The following is a 24,542-nucleotide window of genomic DNA, read 5'->3' on the forward strand; positions in this document are numbered from 1 at the left end:
CCGGCAGCAGAGACGTGCAAACAGATGTAGACTAATAGAGTGCAAAATCTGCTTATGAGTTCCATGGGGACATGAAGCGATACAGTGGCCTTCATCCAGCATGGCTTCCTGGAGAGCCCAGTAATCCTCCCATATGCCCAGAAAAGGAGCTACTGTGTTTGCCTTTGAGAGAGTTACTTTCTCCCTGGGCAGGTTTTCCTTGGCCCCACAAGTCTTCCAAGGCTGGTGTAGAGGGAACCTTTTGAGGCTTGGGCTGAGTTTTCATAAAGGGATTAAATGGGATAGTATGAATTACTGTGCATGCACACACACACAAATATACGTCCTTTCAAGGTGAGGTTGATGGCCACGGGGGCGGGGCAGGCACTGTGTTTTCCTGTAGAAATTGTCAGAAGTTCAGGCAGAATTGTCCAGTTCCCAAGTGTGCCCTGGAATCTAAGACCGTTGTTCCTGCCCACGCGTCCTGTATCCATCTTCCAAAACAGGCTCAAAACCTTTGGGAGAAAAAGGTACCGGAACAACACTTTTGTCCCCATTTTGGGGGTACCCCAATCCCCCTGAAGCCCACCCATGCTCCGCTGTCAGGCAGGGAGAGCATAGACAGCAGCAGGAAGAAGGCTGCCTATGGCCGAGTCCCCCCATGTCTGCTCAGGAGGTGTCCCAAAGCTCAGAGAGAGAAGTGGGACCCAGGACTTGGTAGGTCGTGCTGACATACTGTTTTCCCGCTTCTTCTCACACCCATCTCTGACCCATAAGGTGGAATAATTGGTAACAACAGTAGTTAAACTTGTATAGTGCCTTCTTTAACTCACACACTGGTCAATGCTTCACTATATTCACAGAGTCCTCACAATATAAGAGGTTGGTGCTATTATTATCTCCATTTTATAGGAAACTGAGGCACAGAGATTAATTTGTCTAAGATCGCAGGTCTGGTTAATTAGGACACCTGTCTCCAGAAAGCTTTTTGGTATCAGAGTTCTTACCTAGCCTGACTAGGGGTTTTTTATATGCTTAGGAGAAAGGAGTGTGTATGAGGGTTTGTGGGAAGGAGTCAGGGAGCCCCCAAGCCAAGGGGAAACTCAGAGGAGAGAGAGGAAGGAGGTTTGGCTTCTAGCGTGTGTGTGTGTGTGTGTGTGTGTGTGTACCCACCATGGGCCTTTCCTGTGTGATTGAAACCCCTGAGATCTGGGGACTCTATGACATGGAAAGAAAGAGCCTTCCCTATTAGAACAAATCCCAGAAGCCCAAATCAGGTTGGGAAGGAGTAACCTGCCTAGTGATTCTAGCACATATAAAGCCCTGAGCTCCCTGTTTCTGGGATTTTCTCTCTTGATCCTGTCTTCACCATCTCACTGGCCCTGGCGTCCTTCCAAACACAGCTTGGACAAAAGGTGCTTTCTTTGACTGTTCTCAGTGTGGCAGTGCTTTCGGCAGATTCCACTCAAATATAAGGTAGAACACGAAGGGAATGAGGAAAATTTAGTGCTCAGAAACAGTTTGGCATTGAAGGCATAGATTCTCTGCCCAGCACCTTGCCCACTCATCTCCTCCTCTCAGTGGCTTTGGGCCCCTATCCCTCCAGCAAGGGGGTTTGGTCAGAGGGGCTGACTCACGCCTCTTCCACCACCACAAAGAGTGGCCCACCCCTGGGGTGACATCTCCCTCACCCTTCCACTCCCACAGAGGCTTGACTTTGGATGGGTAAAAGACTAGTACTCTAGGGACGCCTCTGTGGCTCGGTCGGTTGAGTGTCCAGCTTTGGTTCAGGTCATGATCTCACAGCTTGTGAGCTCAAGCCCCGCATCAGGCTCACTGCTGTCAGTGCAGAGCCCATTTCAGGTCCTCTGTCCCCTCTCCCTCTGCCCCTCCCCCACTCTCACATGTGTATACATTCTCTTTCTCTCTCTCAAAAATAAGTAAACACTGAAATAAAAAAAGAATAGTACTCTAATCACAAAGTGGCTGGAGCATCAGTGTCCATGTGGCAAGAATCAGACCTGCAGCCACAACGAGGGTATTTCTGTTTTAGGACGTGCAGAGGATCAATGACAGCAAGCAGGAAAGAGATAAAAGGAGAGAAAAATCAAGATGCTGCCCTTTTTATAGGGACAGACATAATTCTGACTCTGAAATTGCCAGGCTAGTTGTGGCTGGTACACATCCGAGGCCAGCCACAAGCAATCATATGCAAATACCTCGCGGGAGCCCTGTTTCTTGTTCCATTAGCAACCCTGGCTGCAGCTCTTGATGGAAACACATTGCACGCTTGGTCTGTCTTTTGGGTTGAACCTTTGACTCAGATTGGGGGTTGAGTAGTAGGTGGAGGGGTGACATCATAGTGTAGAAGGGCACTTTGGGGCTGGGCTCATGGCACAGTGATTAGGCGTGGGGTCAGGCAGCCCTGTGAGTCACCCGAGCTCTGCTGTTCATGGCCATGTGACCAGGGCAAGTTATAGGTACTGATGCTGTGAATGTCAGTCTCCTCATCTACATGATAGGGCAGGAAGAATACTTACCTCGTAGGGTTGTGAAAAGCAAATGAAATCGTGTGAGGAAAGCACTTAGTGCAGCGTCTGGCACAGGACATGTGTTCAGTAATTGGGAACAGCTATTATTGTTGGTACTGCTATTATGATTATTATCGCGCTCCTATCAACAAAGAAAGGCCTGGGGATTCTCTAGCTGGAGAGTGGAGGGGTGAGGAGTCACGCTTGTCAATTCTCTGCGGAGTGGTAATATTTAGAGAGGGTGATGACGTGCTGCCCTCTAGCCCCTCCGAGAGCAAGGCCACAAGAAAAATAAATCAACCCTGCGGTGTGACAGGCTGGGCCTGGATCTACGGAAGGGGAAGAGACTAATGGGTGGGGAGAGTTTAGCCTGGGCAGGAAGGGGTGACAACAGGCCCCCACCGCTCTCTGTGGCCTCACCCTTTCCTGGCCCCCAACACAAAAGTCGCTCCTGGGATTGCCAGGAGGCTGTCAGGTGCTTTGGTGCTGGCTATGCATTGAGGTGGACCAGAGGCCAAGGACCCTTGGAGACCCCTTCCCTGGAGCCCCCAGCCTCTCCCGTCTTTCATGTGGTGACGGATGGAGATGTGTTAACCCCTCTAGCTGGACTGGTCGGTGGGGCTGGGGCCCTTGCCGGGTGTCAGACCTGTGGCTTGAGAGCCCTCCTCACCGTCCTCTCCCCAGATGCCTGCCTCTCCTGCAGCCAGCAGAGGGGGGCTGTGCCATCCTGGGCCTCCAGCACATGCCAGCAGAGACAGCCCTGGGCTGGGGGGGTCCCAGTGCTCTGCCTTGGAGGAGAGACAGTGAGGGTGGAGGAAGGGGCCAGCCCTAGAAGCTCACGGCAGGGGAAGGCACATCCCCGTGGGTCGCAGTAAGTGTACAGATGTTGTCAGAGCTCATGTGCCACCAGGTTGCCCTCGCCAAGAGGTCACCGTTGTGAAGCAAGATGAGTGTCTGTGTTGAGCAGCCTGGGTCACACCCTGCTCTGCCACTTAATAGCTGTGGGAACTTGGATGAGTCACCTAACCTGAGCCTCAATTTCCGCATCTGTAAAGGGGAATAGTGGTGTCCCCTCACTCATTCATTCAGTGGATGTTTTCCTCTGCTTCCATGGGTGGAGACCACCAACTGCACTCACAGACCTTAGCTATGAGGCAGGGATTGCAGTGGGAACTTAGAGGGACCCCCTCTCTGATATTGGCAGGCTCACTTTCCTTTCAGGAAGACATGCACTACACAATGGATTAATTAGTAATGTGGGAACGTATCACATGAGGAATGCGGGTAGAGCTTTGCATTCTTGAAGGCTATCGATGTTACAAAACTTACTGCTCAATTATTCTGTCATGATAGAAGCCACAAAGGAACAGAGCCTGTAAGACGGGGCCCTAAGACTCACTCCTTATGGGGGTGTCCCTGGCCAGGCCCCCCACCCAGGCAGTAGCTATAGACTGTTCCTCCTATGGAGGTGAAGCAGGCTACCAGGCAAGAGTCAAGGTCAGGTGACCAATACCCCAAATGTTTCAGGAGCCAGGGAGCACCTGAAGAATTCTGAAGGGCACTGAAGGATTCCCCACTTCCATTAAGGGTCGCTATTGAATGAGGACAGCTCCACGCCTGAATGACCTGTCCTTATGTTGGAGCCCTTAGGTTTTAAAGGTTGTAGATGATGGGAGGAACACAGAGCATTCCAGACTGCCTTCTGTGCCAACTCCTCCCCGGGGCACTGGTCCTCAGCTGAGGTAACACACTCCTCACCTGGCCTCGTCTGTTTGGACCTTGGGAGGGGTCCTGGATGAAGTGTGGGGGTCTTGGCTCATTGGCTCGAATCACAGCCTCATTCTCACGGGCCTGGCCGGAAGAGCTGCTAACCCAGGGGTGAAATTGAGGTAATGCCAATCCCTGCACAGCAGGGTTGTGTGTGTTGGGGGGTGGTGTGGGGAAGATTGCCCTCTTCTCACTCACTTCCCCTCCTTTCCCTTCTCCCCTCAGGCTCTCCTGAACCTCCCCCTTTTAAGGTTATCATCTCCTCTCCCGTCTCCTTCAAGGACTTGGCTGCGTTCCCCAGGTCGTTCTGGTGTCTGGCTCAGCTGCAGCATGGCTGTGAATTGTAATGGCCTCACGACAACGTCCGTGATGCTCAGATACCTGTGGGTGGATTGTGCACCCTGTGGGCAGAGAGGGAAAATGTTTACCTCCAGTCATATTCCCGGCATCCGACCACATGAGGGATGGTTCTGTAAACACCTGGCATTCCTGTCTCCAACCTGATATTAAGAAAAGTATTCTGAGCTCTACGTTATACCAGTTACAGACAGAGGTGGCCTTTATATTATTATCTCATTCATTCCACATTTATTGTGCTGCCACTCTTTGCCAGGCGTGACTAAGAGTAGACAGAAAAGATACCACGCTTGCCCCTCAGGGAGTATCTGGGCCTCGCCAGTGAGGCCGGGCCGAGCCCAGTGCCATGAGGACAGCAGCCTCAGAATGCAGCTGGCCCCATGGAGGAAGCCACTGGGGCTGGGTCTTATCTCTTCAATTAACTAACTAAATAATTAATTATTTTACTTGTGGTAAAATATACATAGTATAAAACTGACCATTTTAACCATTCACGTTGTGGTGCAAACCACCACCACTATCCATCTCCAGAACTTTTTTTCATCTTGCAAAACTGAAACTCTGTACCTGTTAATAGCTCCCCATACCTCCCTCACCTGGCCCCTGACAAACACCATTCTACTTTCTGCCTATTAATTTGGCTTCTGTGGGTACCTTATTTAAGTGGGATCATAGAGTATCTGTTCTTCTATGACAGGCTTATGTCACTCAGCATAGCATATTCAAGGTTCATGCATGTTGTAGCATGTGTCAGACTTTCCATTCTTTTTTGTTTTAATTTTTTAATGTTTATTTTATTTTTGAGAGAAAGAGTGCAAGCAAGGGAGGGGCAGAGAGAGAGGGAAACACACAATCTGAAGCAGGCGCCAGGCTCTGAGCTGTCAGCACAGAGCCTGACACGGTGCTTGAACCCACAGAACATGAGATCATGACCTGAGCCCAAGTCGGACACTTAACTGACTGAGCCACCAGGCACCCCAGATTCTCCATCCTTTTTAAGGCTAAATGATATTCCATTGCATGTAGGTGCCACATTTCGTTTATCCATTCATTTGTTGATGGACACTTGGGTTGCTTCAACCTTTTGGCTGTTGTGAATAATGGTGCTATGGGTGTGCAAATACCTTCTTGAGTCCCTGCTTTCAGTTCTTTTGGGTATATATCTAGAAGTGAAATTTCTGTATCATATGGCATGTAATCCCATTTTTAATTTTTTTTTGAGAGAGAGAGCGAGCACAAGTTGGGGAGGGCCAGAGGGAAAGGGGTAAGGAGAAGGGGGGAGAGAGAGAGAATGAGAGAATATGAGAATATGAATCTTAAGCAGGCTCCATGCCCAGCTTGGAGCCTGACAAGGGGCTAGATCTCACAGCTGTGAGATCATGACCTGAGCCCAAATGAAGAGCCGGACCCTTAACTCACAGAGCCACCCAGGTGTCCCCTATTTTTAATTTTTTTAAATAAGTCCATACTGTTTTCCATAGTGGTTCACCCTCTGACCTTTCCACCAGCAGTGTATAAGGGCTCTAGTCTCGTCACTTCCTCGCATGGAATTGGGTCTCACAAGAGGCCTAAGTTTGTCCTTGGACACAGAATGGGGATCAGTGGGCAAAGGAGCCAGTGGCCAGCAAGGACTTATTATTTTAGCTCTTTGGACTCAAAATTGGGGGCCCTGGGGTAGGTAGGAAGGGAGATAAGTTAGGCTGAAGAAGCACTAACCTGTTGAATGTGTCAGGCTATGTCTGTGAAATTCTGATTCTTGTAAGAAATCAGAGCAAGAAAGATATCAGGGAAGATATCATGAAGACGGAAGGGTTAGAATGAGATCCTAGAAAAATATGATTTGTTTTCAACCTCTTTTATTATATGAGGATGTATGTTCTTTGTAGACAAATTAGGAATCAACAATATAAGAAGACAATAGAAAGCACCACATTCTCATCACTGAGAGGTCACTGACTACTGCTCGGTCTTGGTGCAGTCCCCTCCCCCTCATGGGCTTCTCTTTTGAGATACATTTCCCCAGCTCTTGCAAGGCTTTGTGAACACAAAGTCCATTGTCTGGGTGGTGGCTGTAGGATTTGGTGGGCAGAAACAAGATCAAGGGCTCAGGGGATGGAATGGGGTCTGCAGGGGATCCTGAGGCTGGCAACATGGATTCCAGGGCGTAGATCGACCCCAGACCCTCTGGAACCAATCCTGATAGTCAGGCCAGTCTTGGGGCCCTTCCAGGTTCTGAAGGAAGGGGTCCATTTCCGTGAGAGTGGAGAAGGCATGGCTGTCCCCGGGTGGATTGCCCTGCTGGTGGAGTCTGTGCAGACATCCGTTGTGTTCAGCATTCTCTCATTGGCCTTCCCCCTCTGCCTCTCCCAGCCTGTCCCTCAGATAGGGCATGGTCCACATACCCCGCTCTAATTGTTTTTGCACCACCCCTTGGAAAATGCCCAGTCACCTGGCATCCATTCTCAGCCAGATATTGATATGACCACACAACACTGACCGTGCTGCTCACCTAATGCTTGCGAGTGACCCATCACTCCTCTTCTATCTTACAAGGGGTGTGGACCTGAGAGGCTCCCCAGGTTGTATGGCTTGAAGCAAGTGGGAGGCATGCCGCAGCAAGTGGGACCCCTGGCCTGTGGCTGGGCCTTCTCAGGCTACGCTGCTGGGGCCCATACAGCACTTCTTGCCCTGCTTCCCTAAGACCTTTAGCCCCCGCTGGGCCCAACATCCTGGGATTTGGGCTGAGACCTGGCCATACCCCCTTCCTGCCCCTACCCGATGACCTTTCCTGGGCCCAATTCAACAGACGGTTTGCCTCTAGCATCTCTTGAGCCCCCTCTGCACGCAGGGCCGAGGACTGCAGATCAGAGCAGCAGGTCCTGGGCATGGCCTCCCGCCCAGACCACCACGAGAACTCGGCATCTAGGCATCCCACGCGCTCCCTGGAGTGGCTTCTGTTCGGGAGCGGGGTCAGACTCCAACATCTTCATCAGGCCACAGCACCTGTTGGTGCAAGAGGGAGCAACGGTGAGGAAATGTGCTTACCCACAAATACGTGTGGAAAAGCTGAGCCGAGCTGCGACGGAACACTGAAGGACCTATTGTGGTAATTGGGCTGAAGTGCCTGCCTGCTCTTGCCTCTGGAGTAGGAGGCGGGCAACCACGAGTGATGGATGGCAGGCAATTAGGGAGGAGTGCATTGCCAGGGCCGGCCGACCCTGCTTCCGCGTGCCCACTGCCAGGACCTGATTGCGTTGCCGAGATGAGCTCTCAAGTGGGAGCTGATCAATGAACGAACACCGGACTGCAGGTCTGGGCCTGGCATGGCTGTACAATGGCCCTGAGGATTACCAAGGAGCACATCAGGAAACCTCGGCCAGGAGAAGTCTGCAGTTGGGTCAACCTCAAAAACAGAGGAGCTTCCAGAGTGACAGCCGCTGAGTAGAAGCCTCCCCCAAGGCAGCAGAGGAGGGTGACTTTGCCTTTGACAGGAGGTGGGGGGAACGTGGAGGTGGCAGAATTTCCATAAATGTTCAGAGCTGGGACCTCAGAGACCCTGTCCAAACCTCTGCACAAGTGAGGAGCCTGCTCTGAGCCTCTCCTCTCCAGCAGGCTGGCTCACCACCCACTCGTCAGCCAGCCAGCAACCTACCTTCTCTGACTCCTCAGTGTCTGTTGAAAGCCCCAGGCGGCGGCGGCAGTGGGGGTGGGGGGGGCCACAAAGAGTAGATCCCAGCAGTCTGGAGGGAGGCTCTGGCTTTCTCAGCCACCTGCAGGCCCCTCACACACTGGCGTGGTCGATGTTGTTTCCGACACCTCCTGGCATTAACCAGGAAGCTGCTCATGGCCTCTGCAACCATTCTACCATTTATCCCGTGGATGTCGTTGTGGTGTCTGCTGATGCCAGGCCCTGGGCTCCACAGGCTCCTGTCTCAGGCAACCTTCTTGGGATCCCAAGAGGCCCCATGGGGTCGAAGGAAGAACTGTTGGAATTGCTGGCCTTGCCTCTTGCTTGCTTTCAAACTGTGCATATTCTCTTCCATTCAACAAACCTATATTAGGCACTGTTATGGGTTGAACTGTGTCTCCCTACAAAATATGTTGGAGTCCTAACCCCTGGTCCCTGTGAATGTGGCCTTATTTGGATATAGGGTCCTTGCAGATGAAATCAGATTAGGATGCTAGTGTAGGGTGAGCCCCTAATCCAATATAAGTGGTGTCCTTAAAAGAAGACGAAGACACAGATACACAGGGACAGCGCTGTGTGAGGACAGAGGCAGAGACTGGAGTGACAGAGCTCCTGAGTCCCAGAATACCGAGGGTGGGCAGCCACCACCAGCAAGTAGGAAGAGGCGAGGAAGGGTCCTACCCAGAGTCTCAGAGGGAGGACGGCCCGGGTGACAGCTGGATTTCCGACCTCTAGCCTCCAGAACTGTGAGAGAACACATTTCTGTTGTTTCAAGCCACGCAGCTTGTAGTACTTTGCTATGGCAGGAGACTAATAGAGGCAGCTGCTGCGGGCTGGGCATTGTGCAGGGTGGGGCGGGGGGGGGGGGGAGGGTGGGGAATAAGGCAGAGGGCGAGGGGGATGTGACCCGTCCTCAGTCAGAGGGTTATCCAGTTGTGAATTTTACTGAACATTTATTCCATGTGCCAGACGTCGTGCTGGTAGCTGAGATGTGGCAGTGAATGGACGAGGCCAAAATCCCTCCCTCAAGGACTTTGCATTCTAGCGAGGACAGAGAGAGACAGGAGCATAATAATAACAAAAACACCCGCAATAATATATTAAATAGTGAAATGTACAGTGCAGAAAAATACAGCAGGGAAGGGAGACAGACATGGGAGGGGTTATAGATTCACATAGGGTGATGAAGGTCTCCTTGAAGTGACATTTAAACTAGTGCAGTGGCTCTCAACCGTAGCTGTATGTTAGAATCACCGGGGAAGCTTAAAATAAAACAAAACGGAACAGAATCCATCAAGAGCAGAGCCCCACCTCAGGCTAATTAAGCCAGAATCTCTGGGGGTGGGGCTCAGGGACCACTCCTGTGAAAGTGCCTGGTGTTTCTAACAGACACCAAGTCTAAGGCCCACTGGTCCAGCAGGATGTGAGCAGCTGTGGAGGACAGTGCTCTAAGGCCCAGCAAGGTCCCCTATGGAGAAGGAGAACGATGGCAGGCCTGCCCACGGCCAGCCCTGCCAGAGTGTCCCTCCTGAGTAGCTAGGTAAGCTCCGCAGGTGTGGGGGTCACAGCTACAGAGTGTGCCCCCTCTTGATGGATCCTGTACTCGCCCTCTGAACCCCTGGTCCACACTCCTGATTCTAGGCGCAGCCCATTCTCTCCCTCCACTCCTCTTTTTGGCCTGGTGCTGTGGGTTACCTGACCCTAGTAGTAGTCATCCTGCCTTGCTGGGTTCGGTTCGGGTTCAGGGATGTTTTTCTCTTCCTGCTGTGGGGGTCTCATCAGCCCCCGAGGCCAGGCGTCTGCTCCATAGCTTTTCTCTGCATGGAGCTGCCGCTGGGCCTGGTATCTCCTGGCTTTGCATTTGAAAAACTGACTTGAGCTGAATGCATATGTTTCTTAACTCTGGAGCAACAGGTCTTGATCCCAACCTCAATTGGCTTTGGTGTCTTGAGAGTTAAAGAATTTCCAGAGCAACTATGTGATGGTGCTTTCACATAGACTGAGAGAGCCGGTTCCCTTGTTCTTGAATGGAGTGGGGCAGTTGCCTAAGAGACTGAGAGCTGGAGAAGCAGCAGGTGGGTGGGGAGGGGGCTGCACCTAGTTAGGGCCTGAGATCAGCATCTGGAGCATAGCGGCCTCCCCTCACCTGCTCCTCTTACCCCACATGCAGACACCATGCACTCCCTCTGGGCAGGGTGCTGAGCCCATCTGCCCGTCAGACCCCAGGGATCAAAGCCTGATGGAGACCCCAAATCCTTTGCATCTCCTGAGCCCCTGCCTGCATAGCTGTCCACTCAGAAGCAGTCTGTCTGCTGTCCTTAGTCCTGTGGCCTGATGGAGCAGTGTATCTCCTCTCCGTTCCTCTTCTTTCTCCTCAGCTTTTCTTCTTTCCCCCCATTTGGCTCGTCTCTGCTTCCACCTTACCTCGTGTGAGCTGGCAAGCAGCTGCTAACTGCCCCCTCTTGATGGAGTCCTGGACTTGCCTACCCGCAGTGCCCCTCTGCCCCTCTCTGCCCCATATACAATGCCAGACCACTGAATTATGCTTTTATTGGTTTAAGTTGGCTGTGGGGCCAACAGCCTGGCCAGGTTGCCATGGGCAAGTGACTCAATCTCTCTGTGTCTGTTTTCTCACCTGTAAAAGGAAGATACTAACCTCATAGGATGGTCATGATGTTTAAGTGAGTTAATGCACACAAAGTGCTCAGAACAGTGTCCAGCTGTTTTAAAAGGTAGGTTTTATTATTATCCAGGTGTACAAAGGCAAATAGATCAGGAGGCAGCTGCCATTGAAAAGATCGTTTGTTATTCATCCCAAGAGAAGGGAGCATAGCACACACCATGGGGGCCATGTGCAGAAGAGCTGTGGAGGATCGGGAGGCAGGGTGAGAGAGCACCGTGGACGAGAGCATTTATTGGGGTTTCTGCGGAAAGGAATGGGTGAGGCAGGATAAGCAGGTTTGGGATGGGCTAGTTTGAATAATTTCATCAGGCTCTGGAGTAGAGGGACTATCTCGGGTCCGGTACTTGTCCCTGGGGTGATTAGGGCAGGGGAGTAGTGGCCCGGGTGTGAGAGCCTGGTTGGGGTGCCAGGCTCTGACCCCAGCGTGAGTTTTGACTTATCTCCAAGAAAGGCTAGCCTGGGAGAGACAGGCTCCCCAGGGTCAATAAGGCCCCAGAGATCAAGCATCAGGATAGAAAGACAAGCTTAATTTACCAACACACATTTTCCAAATAAAATGACAAAATCTGTTTAGTTCTACGCTCTTCATTTGAAAAAGGAAGAGTCAGGTGCCTCAGAGCCTTGCGGTGCGGTGGGGAGAACGCGGGCCTGGGTGAAGGAGCCCACCGCACTGCTGTCTGCAGCTTCTTCCCGGAGGCGCAGCCTCCTCATTTGTGAGAAGACACCAAGCCTTGGCTTTGGGGCTGCCTGGAGGACTTGGTGAGAAGACAGTTTGGAAACTCCCAGCCATGAGCCGGGCCACCGGGACCATCTCAGTACCTGAGAGTGATTACATTTTTGTGTCCATCCGGGGGGAAAGAAAACAACTCTCGGGGCTCTTACACATTCCAGCCCTGAGGACTCACCTCTGGCAGTGTGCTGTGGGAGAAAAGGAAGACGTTTTCAGTCTCCTGAACAAAAGCCAGAGAAACAGATAGAAGATCCACAATGCACACTGCGGGGAACGGCTGGTACATTTGACTACGTGCCTGGGGATGAGGCTGAAGTTGCTGGCAGGGATGATTTGGAGGCTTCCAGAGAAGCTTCCTGGCTGTGTCTTCCTCTCTGTCTCTTTCCCCTAGGCCGCTTTAGTCTGTCGCTTCTAGAGGACTCCCTTGGGATGGAGGGCTTGGGGTCTAAAACCCTATCTGTAGGATGGAGAGGTGAGACCTTAATATGGCTGCCCTTTAGGCCTGAAACACTTTCCAAGCAGATGAATCAAAGGCCCCAGTTACCTTGAGGGGTTTGCTGAGGAGTTAAACAGGGCAGGCCCAAGAGGTGACAGAACTGGGGGAGGGGGGCAGGCCCCTGACTTTGGTAACTCAGGCAGATGCATACTCCCAGACTTCATATGCCTCTGTCCCATCTTTCCTCCTGGGTGGGAGTGAGGGCACAATTAGAGCACAGGAAGCAGGACTCTAGCATATCTCCCGGCCAGCATGGAGAGGCCAGCATCCTCAACTCTCTGGTGCCAGGGCTCTTGATCTGCACCCCAGCAGCCATTTGGAGCCCCTCGCCTGCCCCTGCCTGCACCTGGACTCTTTCTGGCCAACAGCTCTCCTAAGGCAGAGGGTGGCCCTGGCTGTGTGCCCCTGAACTCCCTCTCTCATGGGGGTCTTCCTCCACCTGTCTCCCCAGCATCCTGTTTGCTGACATCGAGGGCTTCACCAGCCTGGCGTCCCAGTGCACTGCCCAGGAGCTAGTCATGACCCTCAATGAGCTCTTCGCCCGCTTCGACAAGCTGGCTGCGGTGAGTCTCCTGCCTGCTGTCCTCAGCACCCAAGGGCCTGTGCTGGAGCCAGAGGGTGGCTCCATCTGGGCTGCCTGAGGGAGAGTGCTGTGGCCAAGGACTCGCTGAACCCCAGGGACAGGCACTGTGCCAGCGTGTGCCCTGCTGGGCAGAGTCCACTGTTGAGAACTGGGGAGGGGCAGAGGGGTTGCACGGGCTGTGGCTGCGTATCCTCACACCTTACTTTTACACTGTCACTGGTCACGGTGGGGGCAAGTGGGCGAGCCCTCCATCTGAGGAGGGGGGTGTGGCAAGGCCCGCAGGTAACACTGCCCAGGCCCCTGAGGAATTTCTGTTTGGTCGGCAAATTAGGTGCCATAGAGCCATTTTCTTGATGAGGTTGGCCAGTGATAGGAGAATGAGTCTGACTCGCAACTGGCCTGCAGACAACTACGTGCCACCCCCTAGAGGCTTCCGGAAAGAGGATGCTGCACTGTTTGGCAAATTGGAAGTAGCACCCGGGGCCTGGAGTGGTAAACTGTGCGTTCGTTCGTTAGGCTCTTGCTGACACTGTCATCCTTTCCCAGCTTTCGTGTCTTTGAGTGATGCTCTGGACCTTTGTAGAGTCCTTGCACGTCAGGGGCTGCTTGCTGCGGTATCACCGACATGTGGACACGTTCCCTTTTGCCCTCTCAGGACACCAGACCAGATCATTGATGAGAGGCCAGTGCTGGTCAGAGGCGGCAGCAGGGCCGCCAAGGGCATTAGATGGCGGGTCTCACACCTCACTGGTTGTTTCTATCACTGAACGTGGGTGGGGCGAGTGGGTGTATGCTGGGCCCTTGGGTTTTGGGGGGGCCTTAAATGAGAGTCCAGGCCACACGGACTGGTGTGTCCTAGCATCCCGCTTCATGGAGTAACTTCTAGGGGCCAGATTTGGAGAATTAGTGACTAACGACATCCCATCCCAACCCTAGTCATGGGTCACCCTGACTGTCGGGTGACCCTGCCAGTTCCTCTGTTCAGGAGCAGCAGTGGGAGGGTGCTTCAGCTCTGTGGGTATCTTAGCGCTCATGTGCTTGCTGGTTTAGCAGCATTCTTTTTGGTATAAGTCTCAGGCTGAGGGTCAGATGAGCTTTGGTTAGGTCTCATTTCTGCTTCAGTCTTGTTATAAAAGAAGGAGAATCAGCAAACTGTCCGTAGAACCTTAGGCCAAGAGTCAGAGTGTTCTCTGGGTCCTGGCAGTAGAACCAGGGGCTGGCTCTCAACTTGGGACCTTCCTCACTCTGATGAGTCTGCCCTATTTGCTCCCTCATCAGACCAACTGCATTCTTCTTGGGTCTCAGCAGTGACCATAAAAGTGAGTTCCTGAGCCTGGGGAGGCTGGAATGCCTCTGTGAGGGCTGCTCAGCCTGTCCTCCACCGCTCCCCGCCCCCCCCCCCCCCCCACCCCCGCCGCCGCCCTCCAGTCCCGATAAGCCTGTCCTGGGGCCGGGGCCATGCATCTGCCGGCACTGGGTCTGTGCTCACTGCCCTAAAAGGCAAGTTATTCCAGGCATGGGGTGAATCTGTTTGCTTCCCGTTTCTTTCCCTCCCACTTCTCTTTCCTACTATTTTTAATTTTTAAAATTAATTTGCTTTCCAGGAGAATCACTGTTTACGTATTAAGATCCTGGGGGATTGTTATTACTGTGTCTCTGGGCTGCCTGAAGCGAGGGCTGACCACGCTCACTGCTGCGTGGAGATGGGCATGGACATGATTGAGGCCATCTCGTAAGTGCCAGTCTGCGGGGGGACTGTCCATCTGTGGGGGTGCTGTCCCACAGCCTGAGTAACTGACCAGTCTAGCCTCCAGGTGGAACTAATGGAGGCAGGGAAACTGGGGCAAAGCTGTCTCCCAAGACCCCGTGGCCATGCTGGAGGGCTGATTTGCACCTCTAGACTTTGAGCCTTCTCCTGGGCAACTTCTATCCACAGCAGTCTAGGAAGCTTTTCCCAGGGGAACATGTCCTCTAGGAGGGGAGGGGTTTGCAGACTCCAGGGTAGCGGGAGATGTGGCCTCACCTCTGCAAGAGAGGAGGACCAGGTGGCTGTCGTGCTGGTCCTATGCATTGCACCCTAGTCTCTTAGGTCCCACGACTACCCAGCCAGGGGCAGAGCCCATTGGTCCCATTTCTTTCCAGATGAGTAAGGTTGGACTCACAGGGATTAAACAGCTCCCCAGGGTAACACAACAGGGCAAGTGGATGCAAACAGGTGTCCCGTCCTTCCTGGGAGCAATAGCAAAAAACATCTTTGGCCAATTCTTGGTCACTGCTGGCCAGAGAAGGGGGTCCAGTCATGAAAAGGTATGGGTAATCCAAGCTTAGGCTCAGGAATTTCGAGGTTCAGAAGTAGCCAGGGAGGGGCAAAGGAAAAGCCACAGTGGACAAGGTCAGAAGTCAGAGTAGCTGTCCAGGAAGGTGGCAGGGTCCATTCGGTTTGGTGGAGTTCCTTTCTGCAGTGTTTACTGACTGCCCCTGCATGCTTGGGCTAGCCAGTGCTTCCCTCCCTTGCCTGGAAGCACGGAGTCTATTGAGGGAGAGCCTGGGACTCCCGCCACTGTGATACCAGGCATGCTGAGCAGACGCCACCAGGTGGGAGAGGCAAATCGAGATGGGAGGGTCCAGGAAGGGTCAGTTGTTTCCATTGGGAAGACCAAGAGAGGCTTCATGTAGGAAGTGGCCCCAGAGTTAAGACAGAAAGGCGGAATGAGATGTTATCAACCTAAGCAAGGGGCCAGAGGCACTGTGGATGGAAGGCGCAGCCACAGCCGAGGTATCCCAAGACAAGAGCAATGATGAATGACATCAGTCTTTCCTGTGTCAGGCATCAGCCTCTTGCCGGTGAGGTGGTGAGGAGGGCAAGTGTCCACATGATGGTCCTGCCCTCTAGGCCAGGTCAGACTGCTGGTCCCACAGCTGGCTGAGTAGATCTATCCCAGGGTATCAGAGAGTATCCAGGTCCCTAAAGAGTACACACCGTGTACCCCCTCCCCCCCCCAAGCACCTGTACCCTCTTCTGCAGACCCTGCACCTCAGACATATACCCAGAGCAATATAGCTTCCATCACACTCTCCATCCTGCAGAGGGCCCACCCATCTACTAGAGGCCCCCGCGCCCCAGGGTGTGGTGCATGTGCCACCGCGGTGGGGACTGGTGCTGTCTTCCAGCACATGGAACATCCCTGGTCCCCTGCACCTGCTCAGGCTCCCCTTCTCTCCTGAGCAGGACATGTGTCCTCTCTTGAAATAGTTAACCACCTTTCTCCGTTATCCTGCTAACGTCCAAGAAGCAGCAGCAATGTGGACAGATCCGAGTATTCTATGAAGGGGGTTTGAAGCGGCTATAACTTCCCTGTCTCGGTCGGGCACTAATATGCGGAACACAGCTGAATTGACTTGAGGGTAGCAAAGAGAACCTTAGTTACCTTAGCGGGGAAGCAGCGAATCCTGGGTTGTAGTGTGAGGCGCTGTGCCCCCTTGTGGCCATGCCGGGAAGCAACGCCTCACTTCTTACAGCACCTGAGCACCAGGGCCCAGCCGGTGCAGTGCCCGTCGGGTGGAACAGTCTCAGACTCTGAATTGGGGCTGGACCAGAGAGAAATGACTCTTTGACCCCTGCACCTTCTGTCACACCCCCGACCCCGTGCCTTCCAGCCCCGCCCCCACTCTGTGTGCCTGGCCCCCGACCCTCTCCCAGCCTTACCCCTGCTCCATCCCCAGGTTGGTCCGGGAGGTGACTGGGGTGAACGTGAACATGCGCGTGGGAATTCACAGCGGGCGAGTACACTGCGGTGTCCTTGGTCTCAGGAAGTGGCAGTTCGACGTCTGGTCTAATGACGTCACGCTGGCCAACCACATGGAAGCTGGAGGCAAGGCAGGGTGAGTGAGGGCCCAGACTTCGCTTCCCACCCACCCCCACTCAGGGTGACTGTCCTGAGGCATGGGGCAGGGGGTGGGCAGGATGGGGTTGGCAGAATTTTAGTAGAAGGTCCTCTCCTTAACAAATTACTTGCACCACACCATGGCAAGTTGTAGGGAGCAGCCTCTCAACCTTTGCCCGGGCTTTACCCAGAAGATATTTGCACAAAACAGGGCAACTTGTTGTGTGATGTGATAGATGGGGTAGAGTTCTGGAGGAGGGAGGAACTGTGGGTAATTTTCAGGGGTGGCCAGGATGGAAAGGATGTGAGCTGGCCAGGGTGACTGGGCGGGATTCGGGCAGGTAAGGAAGGTAGGAGTGGAGAGAGGGCCAGGATGAGGGACCACAGTGAGGATAGGCACAGGTATAGGAAACACGGTATTTCCAAGGAATGGAAGTAGAGCACATGACCGCTTAGGGACCAGTGGGAAAAACAGTGCCTGTGTTAAAAGAACATTCGTGCCAGGCTGGGGGATCTGGACTCAGTCGTGTACTCAGCCAGAGCCACTGCTGGCTTCTGAGTGGGTTTGTGAGATCTGTGAGACTGAGACTGTGTCCTCCTGACAGACTAATGATGTATTCTGTGATGAGGATGACATAACGTAGATGTGATGTGGTGTGGTCAGGTGGGAAGGGGTCTACCTTGAACAGTGGAGAGATGCAGTGTGTTGAGGCTGGGATCTAAGTTGGGCTTAGCATCTGAGCCAGGGTTCGGGCCCTGGGGTTTGAACTGTGGCCAAGTTGGTTGCAGTGTGGTTCTGTATGGGGACTGGAGTTCTGAAGTCATGTTTTCTGCCCTGCTCTCCCTGCATCTCTCCCCACCTGCAGGCGCATCCACATCACCAAGGCCACGCTCAACTACCTGAATGGTGACTATGAGGTGGAGCCAGGCTGTGGGGGCGAGCGCAACGCCTACCTCAAGGAGCACAGCATTGAGACCTTCCTCATCCTGCGCTGCACCCAGAAGCGGGTCGGGCCAAGGGCTGAGGGGCTGGGTGGACCGGGTGGGCCAGGTGGGCGGGGGCGGGCTCCAGGGGTTGCTTGGCCTTCTTCTTCTGGGGAGGAATGTTTCTTGGCAGCCACTTCCTTGTCTTCTCACTCTTCCCTTGAGTCAAGTCGTGAATTCCTCACACGGTCGTGGTTCCTGCATCTCCGGAAGGACATGAGAGTTAGAAAGGCCTTGTGACGGCTGACAGCAAAGAGGGAATGTTTTCATTTTGCTTCTGTTGCAAAAATGCAACAGGCCTCAAATCAGTTAGCAACATAGCAGTAGGCCAGGGCGTGGAAATAAAACAACTAGGAGGTCTGTCCGTCATCTACTGTATCTCCAGACATTGGTTTCATCTCTGCCTTGCTCCTTGTCTGTTGTGTGAACTAGGTGGATTCGTTCCCTCCCTATCTCTTCGTCTCAATAGGTCTCTGTCCCTGCAGACCTTTATTTCTCGAGAGGACCTCTGTTCTTTCCTTCTTTCACCTTATAGTCCCCTTCTTCCCCCTCACTTTGTCCCATCCCACACTTGCCCAAATATAAAACTGAATTATTAGCAGACTTTGGCATTCTATTTTTAATAGTGTCATGTTCCATGTTCTTAATTTTTAAAGTGAATGAAGAGAACATTTTCTATTTCTCCCTAGATTAAAATGCCTTTTACTGATGAATCTTTCCATTGAACTGACCTGTTGGTCAGAACCTTTTGACAGAGAAATCTTCCCTCTTCCTTTCTTAAGAAGTTAGACTAGGGGTGCCTGGGTGCCTCAGTCGTTTAAGCGTCTGACTCTTGGTTTTGGCTCAGGTCATGATCTCATGGCTCATGAGTTCAAGCCCCGTGTTGGGCTCTGTGCGGACAGCTCAGAGCCTGAAGCCTGCTTCAGAGTCTGTGTCTCCCTCTCTCTCTGGCCCCTTCCCTGCTCATGCTCTGTTTGTCTGTCTGTCTCTCTCTCTCTCAAAAATAAATAAACATTAAAAAAAATTTAAAAAAAAGACATTAGACTAAAGATAAAATTAAGCTGGGAGAAAAGTTCAGAGAAAGTGTTGAGTGACAGCAGAGGTTGATTTTTAAAGGGATACAGGGCTCCTTGGGACAGGCGTCCACCCTGACAGGGACATCACACGGGCACCTCATCCGCCACAGCAGTGCAGCCCTGGAGACAGGTCCTGGCTGTGGGGCCTCTTCCAGAGAGCTGTGCCAGGCCCCCCACAGACCATGAAGAGGGATGGGAGGATTTATACGTTCTAGGGAGAGCACCTGGTGGCTTATTTGTCACATTTTTGAACATTTGCTTACTGTTTGACTATAGTTCAAGTGAACTGACCTCCTCCCAGACCTTCCTCCCACCCCCTCCCCTCTGCTAGGTTGATGAGGTCTTCAGCCCCACCTTCCTGCCCCACCCAGGCTGAGGGCTGTTACCTTCTACCCTGGGTTCTATGGGGTGTGTTCTTCCAGCTTCTTGACAAGCGGTCCAGAAAGGATGAGTGACACCCCGCATCCAGAGCAATGTCAGCTGAAGCAGGCTGTGTCCCCTCCCCTCTGTGTCCCTGATCTGATGGGCTCCCTTCCCAGGCTCAGAGAGGGAGTTGAGGGGAAGGCTGCCTCAGGTCTCCCCAGGGCCTCTCCAGCCCTCCAACTGGAGCCCATTGGATGGATGGACAGACAGAGATGATGGTTGGCACGTGGGGAGCCAGCTGAGGCCCCGCTTGTGTATTTGTACAATGTCTATCGGCCTTTGCATCTCAAGCTCTAGTGACCCAAACCTCTCTGAGCTGCCTTCTGGGCAGCAGGGCCTGTCTTACTGCACCCTCTGGCAGAACATGGTTGTTTGGGATAAGTTGAGTGGATTGGAATCCTAGGTTTCTTCTCCCTCCTTCACCTTGAGTGCCTCAGACCCAAGCTCTGCCCACCCCTGAGGATTCTATGCCAGTGACAATTGGGAAAGCCTCTTTGCTTTCTCATAAGACCAACCTCTCACCTAAGCCAGCTAGGGCTATATTGGGGAATTTGGAGGGATTTAAGATGCTTTCTCCAGTAAGCTCTAGGATCCTGGCAGATGTCTAGGCTCCAGGATGTGCACAGAAGAGAGGGGCACCTGCCTCAGCCCCTACCTGGCCAGGCACCTGGGAGCCATGAGAAACTGCCCACTTGGGCTCACCTGGTAGGCTCTGCCCACAGACTGATGCATGTGTTTGGCACTCCCAGAAAGAAGAAAAGGCCATGATCGCCAAGATGAATCGCCAGAGAACCAACTCCATTGGGCACAACCCGCCCCACTGGGGGGCTGAGCGTCCCTTCTACAACCACCTAGGGGGCAACCAGGTGTCCAAGGAGATGAAGCGGATGGTGAGTAGTGGGGGGAACAGCGGGTGGGCAGTACTCTCCAGGGCTAGGGCCTTCCTTGAGTGTGAGGATGGGGTCAGGCCCCTTGTGTTGCCTGATGGCACCTGGAGAGCCACAGAATCCACTTTGGACTAGGAGCCAGAGTGCCTGATTTCTGGCCCTGGGCTCTCTCCATGAGTTCCACAGGCTGGAAGCAGCCCCTGAGTCCAACCAAAGCCTCCAGTGGTCCGTTGGCACTGTCTGGTGGGCACCAGCTTATCAGGTGCCCTTCCTGGGCAGCTGAAAACACATCCTTTGGCTCAGTTGCTCAGAGACCATCTCAGTACTTTTTGGTGAAGTGCCAGGTGATGGTCCCCTCTGCCCTCTGTGCTGAGAAGTGCCCCTGCTCACTGCGGGGCACTCTGTGGGGTGAGCAGAGGCCATGGAAGGGGTGGGGGACACGGGACCCCAACTGCCTTGGCGGACAGACACCCCCCCGCCCCCCCCCCCACTGTCCCTAAACACACACCAAGAACAGGCTAATTCAGGATGTGCTGCCTGGGTTCTGTCAGTGATGACAAAGAATTCAGAGGGTGAGAGGAAGAGGGAGAGGGGTAACAGAAATCAGGGTCTGGCAGCAGTGTTTTCCTTTGTTTTTATCAAAGAGTTTGGCATCCATGTCCGAACAAACTCCTTGGCTCACAGGCAGCCTGGTTCCCATGGGAGTCGCCCACCGTGAGAGAGGGGTGGGTGAAGCAGCAGGGTGTGGGGAGCCGTGTGTGTGTATGTGTGTGTGTGTGTGTGTGTGTGTGTGTGTGTGTGTGAGAGAGAGAGAGAGAGAGAGACAGACAGACAGACAGAGAGCGCGCACACGCACGCGCCAGGGTAGAAGAATGAGGTGGGGCGCGCCAGCAGTAGGATCCCCAATTTGGGGTCTGTAGGTTGGAGCAGGTTTTAGCTACAGCAGCAGGGACTAGAGATAAACTCCATGAAAATCCAGCTGAGTCAGCTGACTGAGCCAGGGACAGGCTGGGGACCCAGCCACTCGGCTGCTTGCTAACTGGCAAATAGCAGATGACAGAGGTTCAAGGAAAATGTGTAAGATCAAAAAATGAATTGAGTCAAGACCTCTATTTTAGTTTTTGACAGTCAAGAAGCAACTTGCAGGACATGAAGGTTATGAGGGAACAGAGTGGGAGGGACCCAGCCTTCCCCCAGGGCTTTGAACTTGGACTTCACAGGTCTGGTCAGTGCCGCCCAGGCCACTGGCCACATTCCCTCTCCCTGGGGGGCCCTCCTCAAGGCAAAGAGCAGTCGGTGGACCTCTTTGTTCTCACCCTAGCCCTTTAATAATCTGCTGTGGATTCTGTATCCACGTGACTGGGTCCAGAGGGGGTGAACATAGTGTGGGGCCACTGAGAGCTGGGTGCAAAGAGGGAGGCTCTCATCCAGGTGGGAGGGAAGAGGAGCAGAAAGACAGGAGGGAGAGGACAGAGCTGAGCAGGAGACTAGGCGGGGAGAGGAGAGGAAGAAGAGCCACAAGCAGGCAGGAAAGGTGCCTGGTGGGCTTTCTCTGTTTAAAATTGTTGGAAAGCTTTTTTCTTTGGAGATACTTGGTGTAAGCAGAGTCTTCAGTTATTTCAGAGTCCCAAAGGAGACAGTTTGGAGCATAAGCACCGGTTTAGCAGATGCATTAATCATTGTTAGGACCAGGAGCCTTGGAACCATCAGCGGAAGGGCTGTAACTGGGGTAAGGGCCGTCTCGGGGGAGACTGGCTGCCAGGCTCCTCCGTGGCATCAGCTGCCTTGCCAGCACAGAGGGATGGGAAGGTGTGTGGAAGAACAGGGTTGGGGACGCCTCTGCAGCAGCCTTTGGGAGAAGAGACTCCCATCCCTCATCCTGGCTGGGCAGAGTCGCCAGAGGCCGGCATCAAAGGACCAGTTCCAGCCCCCAGCCCGCCCAGTCTGAGTGTCTAGGCTGTTGAGGGGGTAGTTCTGCCAGCCGCCAGGCACACCACTGACTTCTGGTGTTAAACTTGCCTGAAACCTTTGGTAAAGATGCTCAAAAGGAGAGATGCTACCCTGACTTCCACCGATGGTGGGGGTGGAGGATTAGGTTAAGCGGTGTCTGAGAACACTAAGAAAGGTACTAACCTGTAGGCAGCACTCTTATTTCTTTAAATCTTGTTTCGGCTTTTACTCAGCTTTTAAAACGTAGTGACGAGCTGCTCTGGTGTGTGCTTAGGCACAAGTGTCGTGAAGTCCCTGAGGGTACTTACTAATAAGAAGGTTGACAGGAAGGGCATGCAGGGGCATCTGCTCATCTAACCAGGGAAGCTCTGCATTCTGTGGGGGCAGCGGGCTGAGCCCGAGTGCCCAGAGGAGACGAGCAGCTTGCCAAGCGGGCGTATGAACCTCCGTGTGGATGAGCCGAGGGGCCGTGGCCTCTGTTCCTGCTTTTAGGGCCAAGGGACTGGAATTGGGAACCACACAGGACCCCCTGAGCTGAGCTGGGTGCTGTGGCAGAACCCATGTGAGGGTCCTCCTAGCCAGGCTGAGGACCGTTGTTCTAGAAGTAGTAAGCAGACCGTGAGACTTGAACCCATCTGCGGGACTGTGTTCTTAACAACCATTTGCCAAGGTTCTTTTGCCGACACCCTAACCCAGTGCTGAGCTCTCCACACTAACATGGCATCCACCGGACCCAGTCCCCAGCCAACCCCAGTAAATGACCAAAGGAGCATAGGGGAAGGTCAGAAATAGGTTTGTTAAAAACGTGTCGGGTAGATTTCTGAACTGCAGAGACCTGCATAAGCATAGTACAGCCTGGTTGTCCTCAGTCCCGGAGTAAAATCCTTGCTGGCCCCCGTGGTGGAATTCAGTGCCAGCACCTCACCATATTCTGCGGAGAGCTGGCCTGTCCAGGCCCTGTGCTTCCCACTCAAGCTCGTGCTCTGAGGGATCGTGGGGGGCACCCAGCTTGGGCCTGCTCCCTAGGCGGAGCACCCACTTGACTAACACCAACTCCTCCAGCCTGGGGCTGGGATGGTGAAGTGGACCGGGTCTTACAGCCTGGACAGAGGGCCCGATGGTTCTCAGAGGACAAGAAGGGTCTGGCATCCTCGGAGGAGCTCGGGGTCCACAGTTGGGCACTTGGATGTGCCACTAGAGGCTGCCGAGGCCCCTGGGGCCCTCCACTGGCGGGGGGGGGGGTAGAAAAGAGAACATGGGGTGTGGTGTGGACCCCACATCTGTTTTAGTTCCTGGCAACTCTGGCTCATGAATGCTTTTTGCATTTTCAAACTGTCTGCAGTGTGCATAAAGAGAGGTGTGTTCATTTGGCCTTGGGTTCACCTGGCGCTTACTGACCTCCATGTTGCCCAGCAGTGTGCCCCATGCTGGGCCCCAAAAGACCACAGGTCACACTCGGTCCTTGCCCTGGCAACTGGAGCCTTACCTGACACAGTCCTGGGGCTGCTTGATACCTCTCCACTACCTCTTGGATTCCACCCCTTTGCCACTTTAGGGAACCCACCCTTCATTCTGCCACAGCTGGTCACACCCCGAGACACATCTGTCCCTTTGTGGACTGCGTAGATAAATAGGGATTTGAGTTTGGAGACCGGTAAGGGACCTTCACACTCACCCCTGCCCTGTGTATGTGAGCGGCAGTCAAACCCATGGAACGCAGGTTTCTCACCCCAACCAATCCTGGCTTTGTAAGAACACGCTAGTTCTCATACGCTAGGAAAGCTGTTACAGGTAACTGGAGCTTAACTTTCTTAAGCTCAAAACATGTGAATTCCCAGATTTTGTGTGCTCAGTGAGGCTGGGGTGGGGGCAGTGGTCACTTAATGGTTTCTCTTATTCCATCTGAGTAAGTGGTAGAATTGAGAGGGACCCACCAAGCCCAGGCTCTGGGGCAAGCGGAGTTGGGGAATTGGATGTGGGGACAGGAAGAGCTTAGACACGTGAGTTTTGCCAGTGGGCGACATGAAATCACAGTGTGCCCCCAGCACGTAGCAGAGCGTATCCCATAGGAAGAACCTGGCTGTATTCACTGAGGGAAGGAAGGACAAACTCCTGGGTGACAGTCCTCTCTCTGTGCAGACTCCTCGGTGAGCCGTAGAGAGTAAATGAGCTGCAACCTTCCCGCAGTCCCTCTGGAAGCCTCAGTTCTCCATCCTCTCTGTTCTCATACTTCTTTCCTTCTCTCTCTGTCCCTCTTTTTTAGGGCTTTGAAGACCCCAAGGACAAGTGAGTAACATGCCCTTCTTTATTCCTGCTCTCTTGGCCTGGGGGATAGGCCCACATTCGTCTTACAGCTCAGTTTCCCCGCATTGCTTGGGGAGTGAGGCCACACAGCCTTGGCTGAGAATGACCAGAGCACTGCAGCTGACAGATGGGCAGCCCAGGAGCCCAGGGCCGAGAGGCTGGGCTCGGCACTGCCCGTTTGTAATCTTCCCACAAACACATGCGTGGACATATGTGTGCA

At 53.4% G+C, this 24,542-nt stretch overlaps 1 protein-coding gene across 1 annotated transcript in view; it reads left to right on the forward strand.

Annotated features, from left to right (window-relative positions):
• ADCY5 (adenylate cyclase 5) overlaps positions 1–24,542 on the forward strand; it is a 146,712-nt gene that overhangs the window by 92,509 nt on the left and 29,661 nt on the right. The window contains exons 4-9 of the mRNA XM_047874109.1: positions 12,683–12,794; positions 14,419–14,546; positions 16,538–16,696; positions 17,565–17,706; positions 19,931–20,071; positions 24,282–24,304. Coding sequence (XP_047730065.1) covers positions 12,683–12,794; positions 14,419–14,546; positions 16,538–16,696; positions 17,565–17,706; positions 19,931–20,071; positions 24,282–24,304 — 705 coding nt within the window. The remainder of the gene's footprint in view (positions 1–12,682; positions 12,795–14,418; positions 14,547–16,537; positions 16,697–17,564; positions 17,707–19,930; positions 20,072–24,281; positions 24,305–24,542) is intronic.

This window comes from Prionailurus viverrinus, chromosome C2, assembly GCF_022837055.1.
Source record: "Prionailurus viverrinus isolate Anna chromosome C2, UM_Priviv_1.0, whole genome shotgun sequence".
NCBI classification, from domain to species: domain Eukaryota; kingdom Metazoa; phylum Chordata; class Mammalia; order Carnivora; family Felidae; genus Prionailurus; species Prionailurus viverrinus.